We start from the raw sequence: 17527 nt of genomic DNA on the forward strand, positions 1-17527 counted from the left end.
ATCTACAATACTGTTATTGACCAGGATATTATTTTTGCATGTAAATTCATAGCGAATGACGATTTGATTACTATGTTTCATTAACTCTGCTTGAAAAAAAAAAAAAAAAAAAAAAGTCTGAGCCTGTGACAGTTACTGCAACAACTTGAAAGTTATTTTTATAACAGATTTAAATATTTACACAGGCTGTACCTTTCTTTTCCTTATTCCTTTTTTTTTTTTTTTTTTTGGTATACAGCTGTAGAACTCACAAATTACAAGAGTACACTTGCATGCACAGTCTGGACTGATACTATAATTCCAGGGATTAATTGCCACCTCAGGAATTGAAATCCATTCAAATTTCTAATGTTTTTAACTCATTTTTTTGGTACATTTATTGTGATGTCTCTACTCTTTTTGTACCTTTCTATGTTTTAGCAGTAGAATCGAACTGAACAACTTTATCAATTTTCATGCACCTGGTATACTTAGACCCACAAAATAGCAGTCATTGAGCCTTTGATATAAAAGAACATTCCCTAAGTGAAGAGAAAATCACTAAAAGAACTTCATATATACCAATTTTTGAAAGATCTCTGCAATTTCTTTCATTTTTGCATGTCTAAATATCATCTACAGAAAGCTCTGACAGTCTTATGTATCAGCTACATACACTCCTGAATCTTTTTTCCTGTCCATCTGTGTTCTCTGCAGGCCTTTCATGAATCTTCTCTGTTAAGGAGATAAGGAGAGAGATTTACACACTCTCCTTTTGATGCCAGCAGCTTTGTTGCTCGCTATGGCCTACTGTATGCAAGGAAGTGCTGTCATATCAAAGTTACAGGCTTGCCTTGCTTGTCATTATTTGTAGTTTTAGCATACTCTCCATTGGTGCACCACAGAAATGTGATGCTGGGTTGCAATATCAGGAAAAGAAAAGAGGCATGCTGAAATTTTTTTTCTGGCTCTCCCCATTTGAGAGGCTGCAGTGAACCCTGATTTACTTCAGTAAATTATCTACATGTTCATAGAAAGCAGTGGTGGGAAGTCCCCATTTCCACCTCTGTCATGTGTCCCTGGAGTGTCAACACATCTATACTATCACATCATCACCCGCATGGCATAAGACATCAAATGTATACATTTTTTTTTTGCTAGCTAAGGAAAACATGCTTCTAACACAAGACTACAGTGACTGGTGTCAGATGATGACCCATAATATAGCTGAAAATAATGCTAAAAGCCACTGCCATGCAATGAAAGAAATCAGTGTAAATTTACTGTATAATTAATTTAATTGAGGAATTAAGCACAAAGCAGAAGTGAGCACCGATTCCAGTCCTTTCTGAGTTCAAATGTCACTCTTCAGAAATAACATAATATTTGAACTTGTATTACCAGTGCCAGGGTTTGCTGCTCTTCATCCAGTCCTATAAAACACAAAAGATGAGGTTCTCACCAACTGGAATATTTAACCAACCCGTTGCATTTCTCTGCATTTGAAGGGCGTTAGCCCGTATTCCAGCCAAGTTATAGATGTAGTTCAGGAAATTACATTTTTCCTCCCTATATTTCCAAATGGATCATGTGGCTTCAGGTCTTTGTTTTAAGCTGATAAACAGCACTGCTGTAGGCTTTAGAATGTTTGTAAAATGAAACAAGCTGTTCCTGGAGCATGAAGCCTGCTTTCCCCCAAACCCCTCCCCCTGTGTGTATAACTGCTCTCTCCTGATTGTTCTTTGGTGAGAGTGGAAGTCACTGCAGGGCCTCCAGACTTTCAGATGCCTTTGAACTATTTGGGTGGGTCCAACCTCTGCATGTGTAGGTCATCACCCAAGCACCCAGAGATGGTAAATATTCAGGTAAACCCTGCAGCCTTCCTTGCAGTTATCACTAACTTTGACTTTCTCTCTGTCCCTGGATACTAACGTCCTTGCTGCTCACTCACTGTGAATTGCAGATGTCAGGAACAGTTCCGTAAACCACCTGAAGGACAGTAGCTCTGGGATAACCAACAGGGAACAAGCGAGCACGCTGATCAACGTGGTTTCCTCAAAAAAACGAAGAAACAACACGCGTAATACTGCAGCGTGAGGCAGGGCTGCGTCCCTCTCTTTTCCTGGTGAGAGCCGCCTCACGGCAGGCTGCCGTGGGACAACCTAGAGCTACTCATCCCGCTGGGAGGCCAACAAGCGCCGGGACGGCAGCTCCCTGCATCCCCCGGCGCCCAAAACAACCCGCATAAACCGGCTCTCTCATCAGCTGGCGCAGAAATCGGGTCCTCCCGTCCCCGGCAGTTCCCCCTCCGCCGTCCCCTGATCTCGCAGACGAGAACGCCCCGCTCCCGAGGCGCACCCTGTTCCCTCCACCCGCCTCCGGCCAGACGGCGGGCGGCAGCGGGACAGAGAGCACCGCGCGTCCCGGACGGGAAGCACTGCCCCCTCCACACCCGTCCGACCACGGCGCACAGAGCGCCTGTGGCTCGGCGAGTCCCTCCTCGCGCGCCGTAGCGATGCTCCCGGCTTCGCTGCCCCGTGAGGCTGATTCTAAGATGGCGGCCGCGCGGGCGGCTCTTGGCGGCCGGGTCCCTGCAGCCGGGTAGAGCTCCCACCCCCGTCCCCTCCTCCGCCGCTGCACCTCCGGCGCCGCAGCGGGCCGGGTCGGGCCGCGCACTGCGATCCACCGCCATGGCGGCCTTGGTGCATGCATGAGAGACGTCGCCGCACCGCTCCCTGCCGCCGCCGCCGCCATGGAGGAGCCGCCGCCGCCGGGGAGGTCAGTGCCGGGAGCTGCCAAATAGGGAGCTGCGTGCGGGGAGCGCGGGTCGGCAGCTGCCAGATTGTGGCTGGGCGGCGGGCGGGGGCCGAGCCCTGCTGCAAGGCGGCGGGTGCGCGTCGTGCACTGGGCTCCGGCTCTGCAGCCTCAGTGCTTTCTCCTCGCGACCACCGAACCGGCAAGCGCACAGATAAGAAATCTCTAGCGGCCGCGGGTGGGTAAGGTAGTGCTTTGTGGGCGCTCGGCAATTAGCAGTGTATCGCCTCCTCCCCCCTGTCGGGCAGCGGAGCGGACCGGCGTTGTGAGGTGCTCTGCGGGACGGCTCTAGAGAGAACTTTTGCCGGAGCGGGGACTGTGGGCTGTGGAGGAGGGAGGAGAGCGCTGCGAGCGGCGGCTGTGGGCGGGCGGAGGGGTCGGAGCATCGCATCGCATCGCTGCTGGCGGCATCCTGGTCGGGAGGTGCGGCTCCGGGAAAGGCTCCCGCACAGCGGCTGCGTTGTGCGCGCTCCTCCAGCTCTGTGCCGCCGCCGCCTCGGAGCTGGCTGACTCCGCGTGGCTGTGCCCGGCTGAGAGCTGGGGGTGCAGGATACTTCTCGGCTTAGCGTTTCTAACCGGCTGCAGAAGCGTTGCGTAAGTCCGAGTTGTTAGTTCGCTGGCGCTTATTTTTCTTTTTAAAATAACATCCCGTTGATGCGCTTCGCTCCTCGCTAGGAGGCATTCAGGAAGCGTTTGGAAGCTCTCGGGTGATCGATTAGTTCTGCAGGGCTGGAGGCGGGCGGCTTGCTGCCGTGAGCTCCGCGCCTTCTTGAGCTGCTGTTCTGCTCCGGAGGGACCAGAGAGGACGTGGGGATGCTCGCAGTTTGCATGGCAGAAGGCGTGGAAAAAGTTATTTCAAAATACTTTTGCGATATCTGATTACGAATGCCAGCAGGGCAAGTAGATGTGGGTGAGTGTCAAGGTCCCTTCTTACAGTAACTTCGAGGAGCGATAGTGCAAGTTAGGAGGAAAACGCTTTCAAGTGAAGTTTGCACAGCAGCGTGACCCTGGGACCTGGGCTGCCTCCGTGTAGAGAAGCAGTGCAGCGCCTCGCTGGAATACACCCAGGCATTTCCTGTCTGGGGCCATTTCTGACCTCTGCTGGATTCTGCTTTTTAACAGACAGTTTATGTGAGTCGGATGTGGGTGTGGATGGTGTGGTGGCAACTTCACCCGGAGAATGAAAACAGAATTAGTTATTTCGGAGTGAGCTGGTGGGTGGGAAGGAAACGTCGCAAAACAATTAGGTAGTCTTAATTGGTGTGGGGCAACGCATGCACTTTGCTGTGATTCACTTCTGTGTGCACTTGGTGTACTGACTGCACAGCTGCTTTGGAATTGCTTCTCTGGCTTTGTGCAATACTTTATGTCTGCATTACTTTTAAGAAAAAGCGTTGGAGGCTTTTTTCAACATAGCCAAAGTTTCTTTAGATTTTGGAGCTGTCATTAAGTATGTCATTCTTGCTTGTGAGGTCAGAATCTTGTTGAAATCGCTGTGATGCACCAGGCTGACAGTATGAAATTCATTTGGTGGCATTGGATAGGCTGATTGTTTTCAGGCCTGCTTGCGGCATACAAATGTGTTTTTATGCTTCTCTGGCTAGCACTGCGTCAGTATAATGCATTCTTTTTAAGTTAAATTTAATTTTGTTGGGCAAGTCCTCAGCCATTCTCATTTGCAATACAGCTACATTTGCTTAAAAAGAAAGTTGATTGCTTTATTGTTGTGAGACAGCCTTTTGTGTCAGAAATCTTTTGATCTTTGTGTGAGGATTCTGTCTTGTCGGAACAGAAATGCAGTGGTACCTTTTGTATACATAAAGTAAGCATGCAATACATTCATGGCTTTATTTGAATGATACAGTTGTTCTAAGATGTTCCAAAGCATTTAATTGCAAACTCCTCTCTAAAAGCAAACTTTTTTTCCCCCAGGGCTTCCTTTTTTTCTGGAACATATGCTTTGGGGTCAGGAGAGAGGGGAGGCAGCTCCAAACCAAAGAAGGTGCGCTTGAAGCCAGAGAGTATGTGCTGAATTTGAGACAGGATTGCACTTGTATAAGGCTGCTGTGATTATGGATAAGGGAAGTAATGCTCCTAGAAAGTTTTGTGAAGTATTCACATTTAGGTATTGATTCTTGTTACCAAGCAAACAGAAAGTTTTCAAGATTTCCCCTTGGGTTGTGTAGAACACTAAATAAAACAGGTGTCTCTTTGGTACTCCTTGTTCGTGGCTTATAGGCTTTAAATCTTCTCACCTCAAACTTAGGCATTCACAAGAGCTTTATGGCACAAAATTCATTGTGGCAATAAGTGAGGCCTTAAGCAATTGCTTTGTCAGCATGCCATTTTTTTGGGCACACTGTAAAGGTGTGAAGAGCCATAGAGCTACTCTGACTTGTCCTTGGTTGCTTGTAGACCTCTTTTGTCCTGGCATAAATCCAATGCAAGGGGTGGACAAGGGAGCATGGCTGTGAATATAGAGCAGGACAGAATGGGAAATGATGGTGGAGGCTTCCTCTGCACTGGGATGTTTTTCAGTGCTCTGTCTCTCAGATTTGTTGTGGCTGTATGGTGACAGTGAATTGGGCTGTTAGTCTTCAGCATCTGTTTGGGGGAAACTTGAGGTCATGACATGGATTGTGCTTAACATATTTTTCTGGCTACCAGTCTGTATCTGTATGATTGATTGCATATCAGCAGTGAAAAAAGTTAAAATTATTTTATTAACTTAGGATGATAGCTTCCACTGGAACATTTACCACTATCCTCTTCTTGATTTTTTTTTTTTTCTTCCCCTTTTACATTTAAATGAGGTAAGATGTAATCTCCATTTTTAATGTATTGAATTTTCTTGTTTACATGTGAAAGATTGGGATGAATGATTGCTCCACCTGCATGCAAATACATGAAGTGCTTGCTGAGATATCCATGGTATTTACAGGAGCAAGGATTACTCTGTGTTGTGTGGCTACTGGAGTTGGTTTTCTGTCTGCTAATTAATGCTGCCTGTGTCAAGGTTGGTTTTACTATTATGTAAGCAAGAGGTATTGGCCCTTGTGGAATGCAAACTGCTGAGAAGAACAGACCCACCAAATTTAATGGAAAGGTTGAGGGGTGTGCAGCAATGCTTATTCTAGGGAGTGAGTTGGGAGTTTTGGAATCTTTTAAAGGTTTGGTTTCTGTGACAGCCACATATCATAGACCATTTTAAATGTATTTTAGATACAGTTTAACAGAGGACAGGTTTTTATACTACCAGCTGCTTGTTAAATAGCACATTGACCTGTGTCAGCACAGGGGGGTACAATTCTGTCAGCTTTAGTTCTTCAGCTGTGTGGTTGGATTTACCATTGTGTGTGTGCCATTTATGTTTGCAGGGCTGTTGCTCTCCTTAAGGTTTCTTCTGCTTTTCAGTATTAACTATGTTAATGCTATGTTTTGCTTGTAATCTATTAATGATAGTTTATTCCTTTAAAAAGGTGAAAATTGTTCTGTGCTTCTCCTTGACCAGCTGCAAGCATAAAACCAAATTGAAATGTTTGATCTTACCATCCCGATTTGTATGTTACTGACTTGTCTGATGTTGGTTCACATGCAGCCCAGCAACTCTGTGTGCAGGAGCATAGCAGCTTGCCATGAACCTTCACCTTTATTTTGGATTCAGACAAGTGGGATGTAGCTTCATTGCCAAGATGAATGTGTGATGCTGTCACGAGTTGGAGGAGGAGATTTGTTCTGCTCCTGCATCCAGCTACCACTTAGCTGTGCTGAATGTTTGTATTGCTTTCTGATGTGGTATCCCGTGTCTGGTTTGCTATGCCCTTGGCTTAGCATGTTGCTGGTTTACTTGCTGATGGTTTCTCTTAGAGCAGTATTTATAAAGCTTTTTACCATTTTAGCTCTGAAACATCCATCAGGGAAGTAGTAACAAGGTCACAGTTAGAGATGTCTCTGTTACTTCTCAGCTGCATGGTGGAGCTGCCTGTGGATGTGAAGTGCTCCAAATTGTGTATGGCATACTGTAGCTTCAATGCATTGCCTGCATTTTCCAAAGGCTGTGGATTGACCATCCAGCACCCAGAATTAGAAAGTGCTTAGGTACCAACTTCCACTAAAAAGTACTTAACTTTCAGTGCTTCACTTTTGAGTTTCTTGCAGACTTTCACTTCATCAAAAAGATGAACTGAAATTTTGGGACCCAAACTAGGTGATAGCTTTTCTCTTCTAGGAGTAGAACGTTCCTGCTTACAAACTTCACTATTCTGACAGAAAGTGTTGGGGAAGAAGAGAAATGACTGATGAAAATCAGTGGCTGTTACAGTTCTGATTATCTTTTAGTGTGGCTCTGTGCCTTCCCAATTTATCACTGTTACTTTTTTTATGAGCAGTCCTTAGGAACTGGTTTGGGATCTCTGATGCCAAGTACTTAACTGCAGCATTTATCCTTTGGATTTGTACTGTGATGTCTTTTGCTCAGACGTCTTTAATTTGATGATGAAATCACACTTCAGAAATTCTCATTCAAAGAAATAAGAAGGTAAAGTGCTGTTCTTTTCCCAAAGATGAGTTAGGGTATATTTGGGGTTGAGAAAGTAGTACAAGCCTAATTGCTGAGGAATGAAAGAAACATAGTTACTGAAACCAATTAATATTTGACTTCAGTTGTTCTGAGACATTGAAGATAAGGAAACTGTATACTGGATAGGCTGGATGAAGCTCTCTTTAGTTTCTCTCCTGTTTCTGCACTTCTTACCTTTGGTTCTTTTGCTGCCTCTCTTCCTAGGCTTAAAAGTGAATGTGGAAATCTAACAAAGCCATTAGGATTTTCACAGTTGTTGTTTTTTCATGCTTTGCAGAGTGATGCCAGAATTAAATGGTTTCTCCTTTTTGTTAAAATAACTTTTGGCATGGTTTTAATCAAGTAATACCTTTGTGTATGGGAAGAGCACTGGGAGGAAGCTCAGATCATGATGTACATGCATATGCTGTGAATGCTGTTAGGTTATCATCCAGATTTTCATGAAAACTTTAAATAGTCTAAGATGGAAAAATCAGTTAACCTTTTTCCGTTTCCAAATTTACTAGTAAAAAAGAACAAGAAGTCCTGATTATAATTATTTCTTTTTCTGAGATGAGAACATGAAGAACTGCCAAAAATGTTATGAGCTTCATTTTGTTTATTTTTATGCTTATTTCTAGTTGGTGTAATGTACAGGGGGAAAAAAAAATCACTTTCTGAATTCATTTAAATAGGTCCCAAAAACTGTTATTTCTGCTTGTAATAAAAAGATATGGTGAAAAGTAGTTTGCTTTTTGATTAATTTATTTTTAATTCAGTTTGTCAGTTTGTCTTTTTCAAATTTATCAGATTTGGCTGTCAGTACCTGGTGCCTCTCTGCTGTTTCTGTAACTCTTGTTGCCTTTCCTTGTGACTGTACATCTTTCTGCTGTACATACAAAAACCAAACGCTTGGAAGCGTCTGCTTAATAATTTTGGGAAAAGTGTCAAAGTATTATCAATTTACCAAACCAGCTGCAGGAGTTTCTGTGTCCTCAGAAGCAGAATATTAAGTTTGAGTTTCTCTTTTCAAATAAATGTAGCTGGTCTTGATACAGATTTCTGGTGGCTTCGTTCTGCAGTGACTTCATTCAAGTACAGTGCTCTGAAGATCTTTGTGTGAGGGGGAGCTGGCTGCAGGCAAATGGGCTTGAGGTCTGCACTAGAAATGAAGGATGTTCTTGCTTGCTGTGCCATTCTGTTCTTATTAAATGGCTCAAACTGAGATTTGCCAAGGGGGAAAAGATGTCAGTGGAAATCAGTCTGAGATGAACTGGTTGGCTCTAAGCTTTGAATTAGGTTGGTTGTTGTTTTTTTGTTTGTTTTGGTTTTTTTTTTTTTTTGTTTTTTTTCCCCACAGTAATTTTTTTTCTTCCTTCTTAACTTATGTGGAAATACTGTTTTGTTTTATTGCATTGAAGTCTTGCTACAAACTGCTGTTGATCTTGCAGCAAAAATACTTGTTTTGTGCTTCTCTTAGGCTGTAGCTGATCTGGAATTTGTTGTCCTTGGTGCTTAACTGTTAGTGTGGCTCTTGCAGTATAAGCCCATAGCCTTCATAGCAGCTTCAAGTGTGTGTTTGTGCAGCCATGCAATAGGTTAATTTTTGAGTGGAAATAAGGTATAAATAATGAGCAGAAGATATTATTACAGTGCTGCTAACGTATTCTGGCTACTTACTAATGCAGTCACATTCTTTCTGCATTTATTTTCTGTGCTGCAGTGCACTTGTTCATAGGTTTATACATAAGCTATTGGCATGGTGTAATTCAACCAGTTCTTGGACTGATTACCTTAACCATCTTCTGTGTTTATCATTGCTGCGGATATAGAATCACATTAGTTCCAAAGATGACCCAGACTGGAAGTTCCATTTCTCATCTCCCAACAGCCCTGTCTTCTCTCACTCTCCCAAACTAGGGATTTCTGCCGTAATGAAATTTGCTAGCACAGTATTATGTGTATTTGGTTGCCCAATTGAATTCAAAGTGATTGAAGTTGGAAAAATTCTGCTGACAAAGGCATTCTAGCTAAGCTGAATTGTTTTGACAGAAGAAGTGAAGAACCAGGGTTGGTATGTTCCATTACACCTGCGTATCTTGGGTGCTGGTGACCTCTGGCAAAGTGTCACTGGAAGCCAGCAGGAACAGACATATTCCAGTTTGCTTCATGTGCAGCCAGAAGAGTGGGACTGAGGGAACGATTTCACATCATGCTCAGTGTGTTTGATCAGCAGGTTGCCTTTTCTTTCCCTTGGTCTCCTCATGAGACAAAGACAAACTTGTTCTGCAGAGGGACTTTGTTTGGGTCCTGATGGACAAAAACCTGGACATGAGCCAGTAGTGTGCTCCTGCAGCCCAGAAGGCCAACAGTATCCTGGGCTGCATTAACAGGGGGGTGGCCAACAGGGACGGGCAGGTGATCGTATCCCTCTACTCTGCCCTCACGAGGTCCCATTTGGAGTACTGTGTCCAGGCCCGTGGCACCCAGTACACAAGGGATGTGAAAGTGTTGAAGTGGATCCAGAGGAGGGCTACAAAGATCATCAGAGGGCTGGAGCACCTCTCCTATGAAGAAAGGTTGAGGGAGTTGAGTTTGTTTAGCTTGGGGAAGAGAAAGCTCTAGGGATACCTCATTGCAGCCTTCTAGTACTTGAAGAAAGCTTGCAAGCAGGAGGGGGTCTGACTTTTTACATGGGTAGACAAAGATAGGACAAGGGGAAATGGCTTTAAGCTATACAAGGGGAGATTTAGGTTAGATGTTAGAAAGAAATTCTTTGCTCAGAGGGTGGTGAGGTGCTGAAATGGATTGCCTAGAGAGCTTATGGCTGCCTCATCTCTGGAGGCATTCAAGGGCAGGTTGAATGGGCCTCTGGGCAGCCTGATTTGGTGGGTGGCAGCCTTGTCCATGGCAGGGGTGTTAGGTGATCTTCAAGGTCCTTTCCAACCTAAGCCATTCTATGATTTCCCTGAATTCTTTCTGGATCTAGCCCTAATGTGGCTGTATAGTTTTCACTTGAGCATCTTGATCTGATGGGTAACTGATGTGCTGATGTACCAAAAAGTTAACATGATCCACATCAAGTCAACTGCTGAGCTTATGATTGCTGGCTTCTGTGCACATACTAAGCCTTTCTCTGTTCCTCTGAAAGGAAAAAAAAAACATGATGATATACAGCTCAGTTTGAATTACTATGTGGTATTATTTCTTCTTTAAAATGTTTTTTGGAGGTGCTTAGCAATTTGAAAAAAAATATAGAAATGCGCTGTATTTCTGCCTTAAGATGTTTTAAGGTGGCAACACAGTGAAGTATTTTCCCCTTCCCTCAAATAACTTATCGGCATTATCTTTGTCAGTGCTGTCTCTTCTTCAAACTTTCTTCTAGCTTTAGCAAAAGTTTTAGGATCGTTTTTTACTGATTTGTATTAGCCCTGACTTTGATGTGCTTTACATAATATCTGTTTTTATGAGAAAGTGATGAAAGGTTCAATGTGACAAAGTAAATGTTTACTTCTTTGCTTTCTGAAAAAGGGGGGAATTGATGCTTTTAGCAAGACAAGGGTTAGCCACTTCCTCTAGAAAGGAAGAATGCTGCAGGTGGAAAGGTGGTAGTAGGGATATACAAATAGGGCTAGAGAAACATGCTTGAAAAAGGTCCTGAGAAATGGAAGGAATTGGCGGTCTTGCTTTTTACTTACCAACTGGAAGAAGAGCTGCAAGGGCAAACAGTGTTATAGAGAACAGTGCTTTTTTCTTTGTGCTTTTTCATATCGTTTTCATGCCAGTAGAAGCAATAAGCTGAAGTTCCCTTTTTTCCACTGTAAAGTTTCTGTTAGGTCTTCTAACAGAAGCTCTTCTGCCAAGCTTTACTATCAAGTTTAGTTATCCAGATGCCTCTTTTCTGGAGTAAAGCAATGACTACAAGATTTACGACCTGGAAACAAAGTTCTTGCTGCTTTTTCCACTAGAGTGATTTTGCTTTCAGTGCTTTTTGTTGTAGTGCTGAGATGAAGCACAGGTGTCTGTGTGCTCTTATTTTCTGTGACATGTGGGAAGGCAGAAGGTAACAGATGCCCGTTCCAGTTCTTTACACAAAAACATAGGTATTTGCCAAGAAGCAATATTTTCCACATGCAGTGAAGTTTTCCTTTTTTTCTTTTCTTTTTTCCCCTAAACAAGGCCTAACAGAGAGATGGTGCTTGGTGGAAATCTAATTATTTTTGCCCTTTGTACTTTGAAGACTTTTCTGTTCTTACAAAATTATTGCATTAGAACCTTCAAGTGGAATTTATCTGCTGTTTATCTTGGTGGTAGCGATTCCCATTCAGGAAAAGGAATCAGAAAGCTTGGTGCTTACCCAAATTATCTTAAGGATAACAGATTGAAAAGCCAGACATGTCCTTAGTTTCAAGTACAATTTAATTATACTGTTAAAATCTCATATAATATAATTCCAAGTTTGGAACAATAAACCTTAGTAACATGTGGACAGCAGTCATGAGTTATTGGTGACTAAGGTTCAGTGCTGACTACTCAGAAATGCTGAGCTGAGGCATATAAATTTCAAATCTGAATACAAAAGCAAGCAAACATCTTCATTACTGTCTGTCACTATTATGCTTTAGTGTGAATCTAATTTTTTTTTTAGCTGTGTTTAGATGTAGTCACAATAGAATTATGATGTATGCCATTCCAATCTCTGTGCTAGTTACAGAATTTTCATGTCCTGCTGACCAGACTATTTTTTTTCCTCATTAGCACTTAGCCAAATTTGCACAGGATTTATTTAGCAAAAAGTTTTATTTGTCTCAACTGTGAACAAATTCCTGCTGTTCTGTAAAAAAAAAAAAAAAAAAAAAAAAAAAAAAACCAACCATACAACAGCAACAAAAAAACACACCTTTTTTTTTTCTTGCCTTTTTACCAATGTCTTTTATATTTCTTTTGTTGCCATTAATCTGTTTGTAATATATGCTTAAAATGCACCATCTGCAATCACTTGCATCTAATATTTGCACATGTAGATCAGTAAGAGAAAATTGTGTGCAAGAATGGTTTTATAGTGTTTTCTGCATTCATCAGAAACTTCAGAACCAAGAAATTAGAGCTGCTGCTGACGGAGCTGTGCTGTGTTTAGCAGCTCTGACTGCAGACTCCTTTGTTGTTCACTTTCAACAGATGGCTCCCTAAAAGCACGCGTTTGCATTGCTAGCAGCTGCAGCACCATCACGATTTGCAATTCTGTGCTTGTCAGTATGTTGGTTATCTTGGAAATAAAATGTTTGCAACTGGATTTAGGGGTAGCTATGTTAGTTTAAAGAAGGTTCTCTTGGCTGTGTCTGGTGACTGTGTTTCTATCCCCTTAGCTAATTGAAAATGTGCAAAACAAAGAGCAGGCTAATGAACTTTTTTCTTCCTACATATTTTAATTACCGGACTGTATTCTGGTTAAAGAGCGTATGTATGCGAAATTAACTCTTTACCTTAAAAACAAAGATATGGAGTGTCAAGAACTTGGTGGTTTGGTGGTGGACTTTGTACAGACCTTGAAATGCAGTGCATAGGAATGGCAGCGTGCCCTGGGAAATACTGAGAATCCCCCTGGGTATATCAAAGATGTAAGCTCTTCAGGAGCTGTTTGCAGCAGCCTGGGGAAAGGCCTGGCTGGGGAACTCCTGTAGTGGCCTTGTTCTGACTGCTGCCTTGTGTTACTGCTGAATGCTGAGAGTTCAGGTGACATCTGCTGCTTAGATTCCCAGAAGTTTTAAGCTGGGTGTGGGATGGTAAATGGTGGCTTACCTGATACATGTAAGCACCTAGTGTATTTGAACTCCTGCTGATGAGGATCAAGGGCAGCTGGAGAAAAAAGAAGTTTATCTCTGTATTGCTCTCGCAGTTCTTAACGTGCTGTTGTTTTCTTTGGTCATTGTTTCTTTGGTGTGACATCTCTTTGGTGTGTCTTTAGCCTACTCAATTCTAACTTGTTCCAATGTGGTCTTCAGTCTTTTCATTTGTTAATTTATTCTTAATAATTTTTCTAATTTATTTTTAAACTCTGAAATGACTGGCATCTCCTTTTAGCTTGACTTTTGGTTGCTCTTAAAATGTAGAGGATACGGGGTGACTGCACATGCCCATAAAGCAGTGGAGATGAGGTGCTGTGTGACTGCTGGTTTCCTACTGCTGAAGCAAGCTCCCAGACCTTGTGCTGCCCATCATGCTGCTTCAAACTTCGCACCCCGGTTCTTCCCTCTTCTGGTTTTGTTTGCAGACCTTTGAAAATCTGGAAGATACAACTCAATTTTCCCGATTGAGCTGAAATATTAGATATATTGCCAACACTTTGATTTAGTTTAAAAATAAAATATCTGGTGTCAGACACATGCAAGAAGCTGAAGAAATTATCTTTTTTTTTTCCCCAGATACTGGTTGAAGTGCATGGTGATGTAACACACAGTAGTTACTTGTTGGAATCTTCTTGGTTATTTATTTTTAGTTATTTCAAAGCTGTTGGGTTTATTTATGTATGCATGTGTTTATTTTTTTAACCACACTGCTCTTGCAACTTTCCTAATATTCCTGATTTATGTTTCTTGGCCATGGTCTCTTCTGTATTCCAAGAATAAACCTGCTGAGAAGCATTTTGCTCATTAAAATTGAGGATGGAAGCAGCTTGCAAATAGTCTACTGTGAAGACTGTGCACTTCCAATTTTCCTCCTAAGCATTGGGCTTTATCTGTCCTAAGTACATTTAAAAATGAGTAACTTCAGTTAACATCCATCTAGATTTTGCTTTTCGTACGTACCCTTAATTGCAATTAAGATGGTTTTCAGTGGCTGTAGGGGGAGAAGACCTGAGTTCATAGAATCATAGAATGGCCTGGGTTAAAAAGGATGATAATGATGATCTAGTTTCAACCCCCCTGCTATTTGCAGGGTCGCCAGTCACTAGACCAGGCTGCCCAGAGCCACATCCAGCATGGTCTAGTTCTTGGGAGCAGACAAGAAATCTGCTTTTCCAGTATTGCCAAACTCAGTTAAAACAGTACCCAGGAACCAACAATGCTGTGTAATAACCAACACTGTCATTTGATTTAGGCTTGCCAGTAGTGAATTTTAAAGGTGCATGGATTTAACTAATCTTTGATTCGTGAAAGTAAGCAGTGCACTAGCATTACAAATGCTACGCTAGTAATCTAACACATCTAAATCTATTGTTAAAGTGACAACTGTTCTTAATGCCAGAGAGTTGCTACTGGTGTTCATGTGTGTCTCCAAGCTATTTGATTTTGTGTGGGTGAAAAATCCTTACATCAGTTTAGTCCTACCTGTGTACTTCCTTTAGTTCAGAACCTATGTATTGAGTGTGGTGCTGTACAATGAGGCTTTCATTGATGAAACTGAGTCCTTGTGTTCCCTGGCAGTGATTGGAGCTCTGGCTTTATTTATGTACTTCTCAAGCACACAAACCTTAATCTGTGCATGCTGGATTTTTGCACTTGAGTTGCAGCCGATGTTCTCCTCCCTCTGAAAAGATCAGCCCATCCTGTCAACTGCTGACATTGTGGTTGGGCATGGCTGCTATTTGACAATGTGACTTCTGGTTCTGTATGTCTTGTGATAAATCTGCCAGTGTTTTTTACAAATTAAAGAACTGCTTACCCAGAAAAATGTGTCTGAATTGTAAGTAAGGCCTACTGAGTCCCACTGTATACATATGCATATAATTCAGGTGTGAGGTTGAAGGGCTTTTTGAATACATTTGGCCTTCATGCCCTCTCATCAGGCATAGCAGGAAAGACGAGCCATTGGCTTCTAAGGAAGGAATTGGCTTATGGGCCTTAAAGATCAGTTCAGCCAGCTTGGCGAAGAGGTGTAGTCATTATGCTCTTAGAAGAGCTTACTCATTTAAAAACAAAAGGGAAACAGTGTCCTCACTGGTCTTTTACAGCAAGGTAAGCTGTCCTTGTTTAAAACTGTTCTGGCACTGAGCCCTCATACAAGCGCCAGGCCCCACAGAGCATCAGCACCCCACCCTCTGCCTTGAACAGCCAGTGAGATCACTGGACAAATAAATAGTTCCATAAGCATTGGAAGTAATGACTTCTTGTTTCATGTGGTCTGGTCTCTTGTGGTTGATCTCTCTTTGGCAAACTCAGAGGGGTGTGCTCTGCCTGAAGTTTTCTCTGCAGTAGCGTTGTTTGCAAGAGCTCTTGGGAACAAAATCCTTTTGGTGTCCAAAAAGATGTAAACTTGTGTTCTGCTTTCCCAGCTCAGCATTTACAAGGTTTGTCAGAGTAAATTATATCCAAAAAGGCTTCCTTGTTGTATTTGACCAACGGTGCTTACTCAAATAGGATTGTTAGAAGACACACAAACAGTGTGATTTCTCAGGGGTAGGGAACCAGTTAGAAGTGTTGCTGGTGTTTGTGTGGTTATCATTATGGCCAAATTCACTGTAGGGTCTCCTTAAGCTACAGATGGTGCTACGGTACCACCTTATTCTTTGGTAACCTCTGAAGTTTATTTGCAGAAATTAGCAAGCTTGACTGCCTTATTCTTGAAACTGTAACGTGAGAAGAGTAATTTCACACACTAAATGGATCCACATCTTTGGGGAGAGCAAGGCTGTTCTGCGTGTTAGGATATTTATTTCTGGTTGTAGCCTAAGGCAAAGAAATGATTCAGTATCTGATTTTTCTTAATCTTGCTGCTGTGTTACAGGCTGGCACTATTCTGACATATTCTTTGTGCAGACACTCAGGCTCACTCTGCCAGAGCATGAGTAATGTTCCTTGTCTGCCTCAAAAATAACAAGGAAAATGCTCCTTGTATTTCAGGTGGAATTGTCATGGAAGTGATCAGGTGCTGATGCTAGTTATATTCTGTCTGATGTAGGCCAAGCATTTCTTTGCCTTCATGCCTTTCCTCAGAGTCAAGATGGTGTTGCTTGCATGCCTGCTTCAGAAATAAAATGTGTGAGGGGTTGGGGACAGCCTGCATTTTTTCCCCTCATTCCAAGTTAAAGGGATGCATGCTTTGCCAGCTGTATGTTAAAGCAAACTATCTGCAGATGTGGCATCAGCAAGGATTGGTGGTGATAAGAGGAGTGTGGGGATCTTGGTTTCCTGGAGAAGGAGAGAAGGGAATAAACTGCTGTGCTTTGAGCTGCAGCCCATCTGTGGCATTCAGTCCATCACAGGCTTGTTCTGGCCTCGGGGTCCTCTTCTCTTTCCTTCTCTCTTCTTACCCTGTGTAGGTAAACACCAAATGGCTAGAAAGGAGTAGCAAAAAGGTAAATACCCTGTCCTGCCATTTACATTTACGTTCCCCTGAAGCTTCAGTTGTCCAAAATATTTTATTATTAGTGGTACTTTTTCAGGTTGCGAACAATTCAAATGATATGTTACTGGTGCGGCAGTGAGACGGTTAACAGACCGTCTTTGTTTCTAACGCGTGAATTTGCTTTATAAATCTCCTAATAAGTTATTGTGGAACAGAAAATGTACTGAAGTTCAGTTAGTTGTTAGTTTTGTCCTCTGAGAGTAGTGTTGTTGTGGTACATCACTTGATTGCTCAGCGGAGATGGAGTTGGTAGTGTTACTGTGTCCAACTGCCACTCTGCTGATGTAATCATATGGTGGGACAGAGCAAATGTTCCCCAGGAGGAGTGAAAGACTATCTAACATTGCTAGTCATTTGTTGTTTTTGTCATGCTTTATTTTTAAAGCAAACCCTTATTTGAGGGTGCATGCCTGCCCCATCCTGCTTGTTTTACTTCTGACCTCTTCTCCGGAGAGAAAACTCGCACTGGAAGTTTAGTATGAATCTAGCCTGGAGTTTACATATGAAAAGTGACGTGTGTGGTGGTTTCTTTTCTTTTGTTGGTTTGTTTTGGTTTGTTTATTTTTGCCATATTAGCTTAGGGGCAGACCAACTCCTGGCATGGGCTTATGTCAGAAGTGATTCGAAGGAGAGGCTGGGAGTTTTTGAAGGGGAGAAGGGAAGACCAAAATCACTATAAAACAGAGTTCGGTTGGATCATTCTACTATAGAGCTGTGTGATACCAGGCAGGGGTTTCTGGAATATGCCTGTTCCTTGCTGAAGGAGAAAACTGTAGTTTTATCATTGAAGGATTCAAAGTATATTAGAATTTGGGGCATTTTAAAAGATAA

The 17527-nt window shown here is 42.6% G+C and overlaps 1 protein-coding gene across 10 annotated transcripts in view; it reads left to right on the top strand.

The window, feature by feature from the left end:
• The first annotated feature begins 1391 nt into the window (after positions 1-1391).
• MAP3K4 (mitogen-activated protein kinase kinase kinase 4) overlaps positions 1392-17527 on the top strand; it is a 71231-nt gene continuing 55095 nt past the window's right edge. For 5 of the 10 annotated variants that reach the window (XM_048935234.1, XM_048935235.1, XM_048935238.1 and 2 more), the window contains exon 1: positions 3919-4040. In XM_048935234.1, the coding sequence (XP_048791191.1) occupies positions 3934-4040 (107 nt within the window). In that variant the 5' untranslated portion in view covers positions 3919-3933. Of the gene's footprint in view, positions 1845-2532; positions 2758-2858; positions 2972-3203; positions 3388-3918; positions 4041-4733; positions 4796-17527 lie in introns of those variants that run through there. The other 5 variants (XM_048935240.1, XM_048935236.1, XM_048935241.1 and 2 more) reach the window with 5 other exon arrangements.

This window comes from Lagopus muta, chromosome 2 (genome assembly GCF_023343835.1).
Source record: "Lagopus muta isolate bLagMut1 chromosome 2, bLagMut1 primary, whole genome shotgun sequence".
NCBI lineage: Eukaryota > Metazoa > Chordata > Aves > Galliformes > Phasianidae > Lagopus > Lagopus muta.